At 47.0% G+C, this 12,498-nt stretch overlaps 1 protein-coding gene across 2 annotated transcripts in view; it reads left to right on the top strand.

The window, feature by feature from the left end:
• Nucleotides 1–10,658, top strand: part of PTPN14 (protein tyrosine phosphatase non-receptor type 14) — a 184,505-nt gene extending 173,847 nt beyond the window's left edge. For both annotated transcript variants that reach the window (XM_043485110.1, XM_043485111.1), the window contains exon 19: nt 3,297–10,658. In XM_043485110.1, the coding sequence (XP_043341045.1) occupies nt 3,297–3,425 (129 nt within the window). In that variant the 3' untranslated portion in view covers nt 3,426–10,658. The remainder of the gene's footprint in view (nt 1–3,296) is intronic.
• The last annotated feature ends 1,840 nt before the right edge of the window (nt 10,659–12,498 follow it).

Below are 12,498 nucleotides of genomic sequence, written 5' to 3'. Positions count from 1 at the left end.
TTTCTCTGTCTTGTCTGACATGAAGGATCGCTCTGTGCTGAGCGCTCTTTGGAGACCCATCAAAGACTAAGCCTCAGTAATGCAACGACATGAGGGCTCATTGATCACCAGATGTCATTGGCCCAGGGGAGCACAAATAGCATGTGTCAGAGCCAGCGTGGTGCAGAGCGAGGGATTTGGCCACTAGCACCCAGTGTGGACTTGGTGAAGGCTTGGGGTGATTAGACTCTCCACGGGGTTTTTCCAGACATAGCGGATTTCCTCAATGCCCAGTTGCATGCCAGAACATTCTTTACTGGAACGCGCGGTCAGTCCAAAAAGGACTTCTGTTCCCATTGATATTCCAAGATAGCAAGATGACTCATATTTCTCACTTCCCTTCCCCTAGCACAAATATAGCCAGCCTTATCAGTGCTGTTTCCCATAACTGCTATTGGTAGATGGCTAGGGAGAAAAAAGTTCTCTACTTGTTCTGCTTCAGGCCTGTCTAGTAAAATTCAAACCCTTATTTTAGGAGTGGGACCATGTTGCTTTGTTTTTTAAACAAAAGGTTTTGCTAAATCAGTATAAAATCGGGTGTCCCATTTTTCTCCTGTTGAAACTTTCCCATCTTCTTTGCCTGTCTTCTTGATCTCGGATACTTTATGTTTTAGTCTGTAATCCATAGAGTTTTAATTTTGTCGGTAAAATGCTTTTTATCAGAGCGAAGATCCTTACTGTGAAGTTGGGTAGCTGTGAGGTAGGAACCGGAGGGGATTCTCTGGGGCTGCCCTGAGAAGCTTCTGTGTGTCCCATTGCTTTTGGTCACCGAATGTCAGCTATAACATTTCAATGCCCACACATTTTTTTCCTCCAGAATGCACCGTTTTCATGGTTTGTGATACTCTCTCCTGGCTGCCTGTCCCAGATCAGCTAAATTACAAAAGGTCAGGTTCTCACTAGCCACATAGCAAGATGTCTTGATCTTGCTGCTTCTCTGAATCGGTTACCCCCTCCTCCCCCGTTCATAGAGTAGGGGGAGAAAATGTCTCCTAAGCACGGTGGAGAAAGCATCAATGGCCTCCTGATTCCTCGAGTTAGGGACAGTGGACAGCAGAGCCTGTGGGAGTGAATCTTCAAGGCAAGTTGAAGGATTTCATTGAGGACCAGGAGAAACCTTTGTCTTATCTCCAAACAGCCCCATATCAGCTAGCACACCACGCTTGAGTGAGCCTCGGGGGCTGAGTCTCACAGGTTATGGAGGTGGCAGTGATCATGATGACAGTGGTGATGACAGAGGTGGGGAAGCTGGAGGAGGTGGTGGTGGGGTCGGAGGAGAAGGTGGACGTGAAGGAGGTGGTGGTGGGGGTGGGGGAGGTAACACAGATGCTGGAGAGGGCGGTGGAGATGATGAAGGCGGTGGTGGTGATGACGAGGGGAATGAGAATGTTATAATAACCACAACTAACATGTGTTTAGCATTTACCATGTGCCAACGCTGGGACTGCCCTGGTGACTCAGCAGTCAAGAGTCTGCCTGCAGTGCAGGAGACTTGGGTTCAGTCCTTGGGTTGGTCAGATCCCTGGGAAGAACATGGCAACCCACTCCAGCATTCTTACCTGGAGAATCTCATGGCCAGAGGGAGCCTGGTGGGCTACAGTCCATGGGGTCCCAAAGAGTCTGACACAGCTGGAGCATCTGAGTCCTTGTGCGTGTACTAACACTGTTTCATGAGCCTTGCAGCTCGTAGCCTTTCCCGTGGCCTTACGAGAGAGGTCCTACTAGTGCTTGCTGAGTCCTTGAGTCACGTCTAACTCTCTGTGACCCCACAGAGGGCATGGAAGCCCACTCCAGTATTCTTGCCTAGAGAATCCCTGTTAGAACCTGCATCTAACAAAGATAAACTGAGGCACGGGGAGATGAACTCCTGGCTCCTATATGACTCTGCCTCTCTCATCAAAGCCTTTGATGGGCACGAGGTAGAAACAGTCTTATTCTATCCTTATATTCAGGGCCCGCCACAGAGCAAGGCTCATCATGCATTATGTTAATTGTCTGTGATAGGTGCTCTGTGTTGGATATCATGTCAGTCACCTTGGAATATAGTTTAGACACAGACCCACTAGTTACCATCAGAAGCTTATGGTCTAGGCTCTGTATTTTGACTAATAGTTTGAGGATTCACGTGCCTTTTTCTCTTTCCTTCCTACCAGGCACTTGTCCCTTTTAAATCTGTGGTGCGTGTTACTTAACTCATTGTGGAGAAGCTCAACAAAATAGGACGGCATGTGTGGTATTGTAGCTACACAAAATTTGGAAATAGCTGAAATGACTTTTGACAGTAAAGGAAGAGAAGACATATATGACTGAGTTTTTATTATTCTGTTTTCGATGCTTGCTCAGTCCTTGGTAATTTCCTGGGTGTGGTCGCTTCCCTGGACTAAGGGCTCCCAGAACAGGGGGGACGTGTGCCAAGGGTGTGATGGCACATGGACTCCGTGGTGCTTCTGCCCCAGCTGGTCCAGGAGGAGGGAAGTGGCAGGTGGGAAGCACACCAGGGCACCGGTGACCCCTCATCTTCATCCATTCCCATTGGAGATACTCAAAGAATTTACATGTAGGCAATCTCATTGAACGCTCAAGATGTTGTCAGTTAAAGGCTATCACTCCAAACATGACTGGTGTCCAGAGACTGTGCTTTGACATTTTAAAGGTTTACACATAAATTATCTCACATGGTTATACCCGAGGTCCTGCGAGATAGCAGGATGGGCACGGGTGTTCTTATTTCACTAATACTGAGACACTGAATATAGTCTTTATCGAGAGCTTTTGTGTGCCAGACACTGTGCTAAATGCTTTACATGCATTTCTTCATTTGATCCTGTGAGGTGGGTATGGTTTATCACCCCATGTTATTGCCGAGGAACCATCACTGGGGCCAAGGCTACATGGCATTAAAGGAAAGCATCGGTATCCTGACATCACAGAGGAAGAAATGAAGACCCATAAGTGGCTTAAATCCTCCCATTGGGCCATGGTAGCCCTGAGAGGAACCATTTGGGATTAACTCCAGCTTCGTTGTCTTCTCTAACAGACTGATCTGTATTTAAAATCACACCAGTGGTGCGGGACAACCAGCTTCTCCAGCTGTAGGCATGGTCTTTGATGGGGGTAACCGAGAGGGGGCTGTCTTTGGTTTCCTCCCGTACCTGTCCAGGGGCTGCGAGTAAATACATTCCTCATTCCAGGTAAGGGAATGAGAAATGACCCAAGGGAAGCCCCCCACCATCTCAGCATCTTTTCTTTTCTTGCAGAAGGTGGAAGTACCGATGATGCTGAGGCTCCTCAGGGAGCAAAGAATGTTTATGATCCAGACCATCGCTCAGTACAAGTTTGTCTACCAGGTCCTCATCCAGTTTCTCCAAAACTCCAGACTCATTTAACCCCCGCATCCCCGACGTCAGTTCCCAGAAGAGGGACCCAGCTCCATCTCGCGGATGGGGAAACACCTCCAGACAACATCTGTTTCCCAGCAGGGCGCAGATGGCCAGAGCAGGCAGGCCACGGACTCCCTGAAGGCGGGAGCCAAGATCACTCACAAACATCGTGTACTATTTTATATGAGATAATTTATTTTTTCCTCCTTTGGGATAACTTTTGTGAATCATCCTAAGGCAGTTTTCACAATAATATAGTCCTTTTCATTTGAACCACATTTTGACTGATCTGCAGTGTAAATAGGGCCGTAGGGAGGGAGGGTTGCCTGGTGCATCCTTGGGGGGTCAGAGGCAGAAGGGAACACATCTCTAGTGAAGTTGCAGCCAGATTTGTGACCAACTCTGAAATTCATCAGCCTAATTGCTCATATCCAAATCAAAGATGGCAAGAAAATGAGTGCATCCTAAAATATAAAGCACTAAGATCCTATTTCTGAAGGGGGAAAACAACACTCTTCTCTTATATTGGGGGTTCCTGCAGCTTGATGGGGGCTTCCCAGGTGGCCCTACTGGTAAAGAACCTGCCTGCCAATGCCGGAGACATGAGAGACACACGGGTTTGATCCCTGGGTGGGGAAGATCCCCTGGAGGAGGGAATGACAGCCCACTCTAGTATTCTTGCCTGGAGAATCTCATGGGCAGAGGAGCCTGGTGGGCTACAGTCCATGGGGTCACAAAGAGTCAGACATGGCTGAGTGACCAAACTACAACAACCTTGGTTCACTGGTCACCGTCCTGAACTTCATAGGTTAGTACACAATAGAGCGTGTTCGGATGCTTTCCCTCTTGCTGATTTTGGGGAATTCTTCTCTCTGTCATCTGCCTTTTCTTGGTACAACTTTTCATTTGTGGCTTTGTTCTTAAGATTGACCTTTGTGGGTATTCCATGATGTGTTCTTCCTCTGCTACCTTTTTTCCCCCGCACCTCCTGAGCTGTAAATAGAAGGAAAGAATGGCATCCAACCCACCAGAAGGAGTGCGCCTTTGTGATTTCCAGTCACCACACAGTAGACGGGTGTGGAAGCTGATTCCCGATGGGCTTCTTTGGAGTGTGAATCAACTCGGTTTCACACCTGGCCAGACTCAGTTTCACACCTGAGTCTGTATTTGGACCCAGAGTATCTGGCAAGGGCCGGTCTCTTCCCTTCTCCTCCAAGGACTGAAGAATCAGTCAGGAGTAGAGCTTCTACTGAGCCCCCTAGGGTCTGGAATTTTGCTGAATGATCTGAAAAAGGAAAACCACTAGGATGACATGTATTTTCAGTGGATCAGAGCTCATAACTCTCGCAAGGAGATGCTTAGAACATGGATCATCAGCAGGCAGAGAGGTACTTGTTTCCTTTTCCTTAGAGACTTTCTATCCTTGGGATACTCTGCCGTTAGGGATGTTTTAACGGTTGGTCTGCAGTTACTGGCTTATTGTTTGATGAACCACATCGGCATTCCTCTTTCCTATCTCAGCGCCCTGCGTGGCCACTGTTGATGTCTCATGTGGGCAGCGAGTAGATGTGCAGTCTCTTTGAGCCCTTCACTCTTGGCCCTCATTTCAGCTCACTCACTGTTGCCGCTTCGAGCTGAGGGAATATTCATGAACGCACAAAATGTAGAGAAGTAGGCTCGGTATCCAACTTCCTAGCCAGAGTTTATATTGAAACCCAAAGGAAAACATTTAAAAGTGATTCCCCGTATTTTGTTTTTAAAAACAAATGCTTTTGGTCCTTGAGCCCATTTTGCATTCCTTTGCGCATCTCCAGTAAGTGCCAACCTATCTCCTGTTAAATTAGCAGCAGCCATTTAAAGTCCTTTCAGTGGCATCTGCATCATAATTGCCCAGAGATGCTTTATATCTGGGAAGCAAGCCAAGGAATAAACCTTGAAGCAAAGTGTATTAAATTAGTTATCTAGTTAGAGCTTTTGGAATGAGTTCCTGACGACATATCAAGTCTGAAGCTGGAGCTGCCGGGGTCTGTTGCTGCAGTGGGGAGAAAATAAAAAATGAAGGGGGAAAAAAAAGATACTATATCACCACAAGGCCATCCAACACTTTTCATGCCTCTGGGTTTGCAGTTTTTCTGGTTGAAATGTCTTGTTTCTTTCATCCATCTCATTTGGATGTATTGACCCAGGGTTCATCCTTGTTTACTGTGGTCCCTGGACCAGGGGGAGCTGAGTTTGATGTCTTCATCCTTGAGCTGAGCTGAGGTTGCCAGCGAAGCCAGATCATACCCTGCTCTGCTTTACTGGAATCCTTAGGCTCTAAGGGGACACCGCCTTTTGGCTGTATTTATCTTTAGACACATCTCTTTCCCTGGATGGGAAGCAGATGAGGATTTGGTGGCTTTAGGCAGGGATGCCAATCGCTGGTCCCTTTATAGGCAAGGAATAGAGTTCCTCCCCTCAGTTGGCGAGAACAGTAAGGTCAGGGCAGGTGAAAACATCTCCATGTGGACTATTTTGAGTAATAAACTTTGGAGAACCCTCAGTAGAGAGAACTTGACTTCTACAACGTTTGTGGTCCTAGATTGAGAAGCACGACTATCTGTTGACTGTGGTTAGTCAGTCACTGGCCTCCAAGTCCCTTGGTCCTCTGGCACCTTCCTCCGTCAGCCTGGATAGAAGGTCCTCGTGGGCTCTGCTGGGTGAGGTCCCATGGGACTTATCCATTGGCTGCCCAGGACACATTTAACCTTTGTCCTGCCTACACTCAGCTCCTTCTGTAAACACTGGTGGCTACAGTAAGTCAGTACTCTGATCCAGCTACCGACCTTCCTTATCCTTTTCCAGGCTGACGCATATGAAATTTCCAGTATTTGGATCATTTTCTTTATTTACAATGACAGCAAATTCACTTGGATCAACCTAATATGTACAGTTTGTTTCTGCCCCTTGATTAGTGTGGATCCCAATGCGCCATATGTCTTTTCTCAAGAGCTAATGAACATGAAAGTGTGTACCTTGGGTTCTTTCTGTGAACCTATGGCCTTGCTGCAATGGCCTTTACCTCACTTGGTGAGTGGGCTGTCTTCCTGGGGCTTGGAGTCACACTTGGCAGAGATGTCAGTGCACTTTGGATTCTCATAAGCAGGGCTGGCCATCAGGCACATGACTGGGGGTTTTCAGCTGTTGTTCTTTCTTGATGTATAGTCCGTATTAGCTGGCCTCAGCCCAGTGGTTATGGAACATAATCTGTGGGCCCAAAGGTGTCCAGAGTGACAAAGCAAAATGTGCTTTCAAGTCTCTTCCCCATTTCCAGTCGTGTGTATAACGGAGAAAGTGGGTAGAGTTACTGCTTTTTTGGGGAGGCAGGAATCTGTCAATCAGTTGAGGTCAAGGGGTGGGCAAGCACAGGGACCTTCTAATATGTTTGCCAAGGAGCTTAGACTCAAGGAATGGGGATTGAGTCACAGGCATATCAGTGTTAATCTACCCTTCATTCCTCTTTCGTGTTGGGAATAACTGGCAGCATCTAGACTAAGAAACTTCCAGAAGCACCAAGTGATTCCTGTTGGGCTATTAAGGTGGCTGTTTGTGGGAATTCAGCTTCCTCATGTTTTACCAAAGATTATTCTGCAGCTGTGTTTTGTTTTATGGCCTATGGATTTTATCAGATGTTTATCATGCTCTTATTTAGTTATTTCTTTTTGTGAGCAAAGTAACAGTTCATCTAACACTACTTTCTAATGGAGAAATTTGGAGTTTTCATGGAGACTGCACAAAATTTCCATTGGTCTAGAACTTCATGGGTGACAAACTAGTTGGCCCTATAGGGTTGAAATAGTCCTAGTTGGCCCTACAGGGTGGAAATCTCTAGGACATTAAGATTCTGTTTGACACTTCTGAGCTCTGAGCAAGGGAGCAGAGTGGTCCTTCTCTTTGCCTCAGCTTCTAAGACATTTGGGGACAGAAGACCTTACTGTTGAAAGGAACAGCAACATTCCTGGGAGAGATGGGCAGGTGTATTCAGTCAAATTCTGCCAACTCATACATATTACCCTGAAAATCGCTATTCTTCATAGGGTCCTGAGAAACTCGATGACCTGCTTGCCCAATACTCAACCTTTATCCTGCCTGCTCTGAGCTTTTGCATTTCCATTAGAAACTCAGATGGTGGGTGTTTTTACCTTCTCACTACCTTCCTTATTTTTTCCAGCTTATTTTAGTTGCATCTTCTTTCTCAAGGCCAAACTAAAAAGTTCTCTATTAAAACGTCCATGAGGCTGGCATTGAATATCTGGCATCCAATCGATGTCACGAGACTGCATAATTTATTGTTGTTTGCTGCTGTAAAAGGGAGGATGTGCATCAGTTCCTATTCAGCTTCGGTCAGCCTTCCCATTTAAAAAATAAATTCAGGGACGTTTTAAGACAGGATGGCATGAGCTGATGGGCAAGCCTGACTATGATGAGCATCTGTCTAGAAAGTCTGTGTTCCCTCTGCCATGCTTTGGGCCATCAAGACCATTCTTGGCCCAAAACACCAGGAGCTTGCCCAGAGAAGGGCTGTAAATGGGGGGAGGAAGAGGAAGGCTTTTTAGATCAGCTTTGGAGTTGCTGTCAAAACGTTCTTGACTCACAAAGAATTTTTTGAATTCAGGGGTGTCTCTCCTACTCTATCCTTCTCTGTGAGGTCAGAGGGATGGAAATGAGGTGGCACTCCTAGGCAAGACCTCGCTGCAGTGGGAAGATCGGTTTCACCCTTGCTGGTTGTTTTAAACTGTGTCCTCGCTCTTGTGGGAGAGCTTGACGAATGTTCTGGGTGCTGATGCTTGCCTGGACCCACTGCTCAGGAAGACCCTTCCCCTTGCTTGCTAGGGGCCCTGCCTTTGCTGGCAGCCTTTTCAGCACAACATTTTGCTTATCCACACGGCTCCGGAGTGAGCCATCACAGCTCCTGGGCATCTTGACTGAGTCTCTTCTGGGGGCCCCAGGTGGCTGCAGAGTGGAGCGCACCCCCTTTCCAGCATGTCGTGTTTGTAATCAGGGCATGAGAACCAGGAAGATGTCCATACATGATGGCAGTTCCGTGTCTCACTTGAGAGCACAGGTGGGAATACTTTTCTGATGTCGCCCTCCTTTCTAAGAGCACCCCGCGTGCGCTTGGGACAGTGCCGACCTTTCCTTTTCTCATTTGCTTTTATGGAGCAGCTCTCGATAGCAACACCTTTTCCTTCCTTACCCTCCTAGTGCAACCCTTACAAAACAGTTGAATCTAGTCACAGGGACTCACTCTTTAAAAATCGCTCCAAATTATAAAATTAGAGAATCTAATTCTTAACATGCTTCTATAGTTTCAAAAAGTAAAATCTGGCATTTGTGTGGTTTCAAGGAATAGAATCTGGGAAATGGAAGCAACCAGAATGAAAATAGTCAGGTGCTGTCAGCAACCAGGAAGTCGACCTTCCACCCTCTCTTTCCCCTTGGTGATCGACACTATCGTTCAGGACTAGAAGGGATGAAAGAAAAGCTGGATTCGATGATCAGTCCTGTTTGAACAAAGATTGCAGCAGTCTCTCAGGCTTATTTTGAGGTGACCTTCTATGGATCCCCAGTGGCTGCCTTTGGCATAATGACACGTGTGGTCAGATCGTCTCCAGCCCCTTCCTGCAGACCATGTTCCTTTCATCGTGGCTTCTACGCAGCCTGGCCGGTCAGGTGAAACGGGTGAAGCTCTGGGCTCTTTGCGGACTTTTTACAAGCTGCAAAGCTGTCTAGGGAGGGGCAGGATTGCTATTCATCCAGTCTGTGATGGGACCTTTCTTCCCAACCTCCTCCTCAAGGGAAACTCAGAGGCCACCTTACCTGACAAAGGTCTTGGGGACAAACCTGAAAACATTGGATTGGGGTCTTTTTGTGCCTTGGGGTGGAACTGTTTTGCTAACAGCTCAGGAATCCTGCTCAAGTTGAGCTCGGCTGGCTCTCAGGGCAGGGGTGCCTGGCGTTCTCAGCATTTCTCAGGGCCGCCCACCTCCCTGAATTGCAGTGTTAGCTAATAAATACCTTCAGCTTGGAACTGAGAGCTGTAATTCAGAGCCATTTTCTGCCCCCAACGTGAACGGTGTAAAATGTTACTGCAACTTCCTTTGACTGAACTTTCTTGCCAGTTTGGAATCTTTAAAAATCTGTCAACCTTATCCTTTCAAAAGTAAGGTTACTCTTCATCAGAGATGATTTCCTGTGTGTGTCCTTTGTTCCTTCAATAGTCAACTGACTTGCTTGAGGATATATATGTAAATGGGATAAAAAAGGGTTTACATATGCAGATGACTATTAAATGTGTAACCTTATATAACCTGTGTTACATCAAGTAACATGCCAATCTATTTTGTTTCACTGGACTATAATTGTGCTACTTAATTCAGTATTTTGAAGTTTTCCTTGGTCTTTGTCTTTAATATGTTGTCAATTGTTATATCATTCAAGCCAGTTGACATTTAATAGGTCTCATTTCAGATGTACAGACAAGTCCCTAATGTAGAAACTGGTTTGTTCTTAAGGCTCTTGAGTCAGTCCAGGGAAGCCTTCTGACATCCAACACAACTGAACTGCAGGGCAGTCAGCCGTACGTGGCTGGCTGGCTGGCATGGGCCGACCTGGACATTTAACCACCTATCGCATTACTGCTGTGAGAAATGCATTCCAGAGTAGGGACTTGGGATCCTGAGAACCCGTTCTTCTCCCTGAGGTGTCCACTGGCTTCCTTACAAGATGGAAGTCCAGTCTCATTACGACAAGCTAGTTGTAAGGAGAGGGAGGGCGAGACATTTATAGGACATTCCCTGAGTTGGGGAGTGATTAATATTCACATGTCAACTTTACTTTGCTATAGACTCTCTCTTGATAATATTAAAAGCCTTAAATAAATCTATGCATGCTATTCTATGTGCTTTTTTTATATCAGTAAATAAGCTTATGCTTGCCAGTTTTATACACAGTTATGAAGTGTATGAAACTGACTTTTGACAGTATTTTTGCACTGTTTCTTATCTGTTTTTATAAAGTCTTTAGATTATTGGTCCTAGTTGTGTATTGTTTTATGTTCTCACTGCCCTTGTCATTGCTGTAAAATGTTTCATATGTGCCTTTACAAATGTGAGATCTTTATTCTAACCTTTTTTGTAAAAGATATCTATTGACTTCCAAATGCAATAAACTTTTTTTTTTTTTTTTTTTCAGAGAAAACAGTTGAATCTTTTCTGTACTCTGTATGTTTTGCCTTAGTTGAAACCATCTGCTTACTTTTAGGATTATTTTCATAGGCAAATGTGCCTGGGAAGAACCTGCTTTTTAACTTCTTTAAAGCCCATTTATTTCTACCCACTTTTCATTCCTGTATAACATGCTGAAGAATTAGTTTGAAATTTCCCAAAGTCATCATTGTTAGAACAAAACATGAAAGGGGTAATTGCTAGGTAAATAGAGTGTGAAGAACCTAGAAATGGAGCTTTCTCACAGCTAGTGATAACCCTTATTAAATGCCAAGAATGTGCTGTCCCCACCCCACTGTCATTTATTCAGATCCGTCTGTCAAGACGGAGAAAAGATAGGCAGAGGCTGCTGTAGAAAACCCTAACTCTTGTTTTTGTCTTTCAAGTTTATCAACAGCATGACTCATCTCTTTAAAAATGGCTTCCCAGGTGGCACAGTGGTAAATAATCTGCCTGCAGATGCAGGAGACGCAAGAAACGTGGATTCGATCCCTGGGTCAGGAAGATCTCCTGGAGGAGGGCATGGCAACCCCCTCCAGTATTCTTGCCTGGAGAATCCCATGGACAGAGGAGCCTGGCGAGCTGCATTCCAGGGGTCGCAAAGAGTCGGACACGACTGAGCGAGGGCAGAGCACAGCCCCGGCCCATATTTTCAGCCAACCGATCAACTGCCATAGACTCTCACGGGGAGCCCCTGGGGGTGAGGGTGGACCCTGTTTTCATGTCTCTTCGATGAGTAACCGGGCGCTATAAGCACTTCAGCAACTAACCCACTTTTCAGCCCTATCACTTGTACAAGGAGTCATTCACCCACAGAGGCGTCCCGGCCTGTTTCACATCATGAAGATGGAAGGCACCGTACGCCACACGGGGTGACGGGGTGCAAGCAAACGTCACTAAACACACGGGTCGTGCTGCGTACAAGCTGACCGTGGTAACAAGACAATGATACGTCTTTAACGGAAAAACGTCGTGTTTGAAAAGAAAAGCTGATAGGAGATCCCTGCAAGACGGTGGGACAGAGCCTCAGCTCCCCTCCTCTCATGAACACCCCAAAAATCACAGCTGTCTGCAGCACCACCACTCATGAACAAGCTGGCACCCAGCAGCAAAGATCTCCAACGCAAGACACGAGAAGGAGCCACAGTGAGAAGGGGTAGAAGAGGCAGACTCGGGACACAATCAAGTCCCACACTCCCTGGGTCCCGGGGTGACCCACAAACGGGAAAATAACTCCACTGCAGTGGTTCTCCCACAGGAGTGAGGGGTCTGAGCGCCCCCATCGGTCTCTCCCGCCTGGGGGCCCTGCACCAGGAAGATAAGCCCCCCGAGCACTTGGCTTTGAAGGCCCATGGGGCTTAATTTCAGCAGCCCCACACAGGACTGGGGGCAACAGAGGCTTCACTCTTAAAGGGTGCACACAAAACCTCTCGCACTTTGGGACCCAGCAAAAAGCAGCAGTTTGATAGGAGCCTGGGCGAAACCTACCTGCAGGTCTTGAGAGGCAGGGATGGCCGTGGCTTATCCTGCGGATGTGGACACTGGCGGCAGCCGTACTGAGGGGCGGTCTACCAGGTGGACACTGGAGCAGGTGCCATCGTGGGATCCTGCCTCCAGCTCATTAGTGCCAAAACTCGGCCCCACGCAACAGCCTGTAGGGGCCAGCGCTGGGCTGCCTCAGGCCAACCAGCTAACTGGGGAGTGACAGCCTTATTCATTAGCACACAGGCTGCCTACAAGCTTCCTGAGCCCACAGCCACCTCTCGACACACCTTTAGACCGGGCCCTGCCCACCAGGAGTCCAGCACCCACCT

This window comes from Cervus canadensis, chromosome 13 (assembly GCF_019320065.1).
Source record: "Cervus canadensis isolate Bull #8, Minnesota chromosome 13, ASM1932006v1, whole genome shotgun sequence".
In the NCBI taxonomy this organism is placed as follows: domain Eukaryota; kingdom Metazoa; phylum Chordata; class Mammalia; order Artiodactyla; family Cervidae; genus Cervus; species Cervus canadensis.
This window is presented reverse-complemented; position numbering and strand designations above follow the sequence as displayed.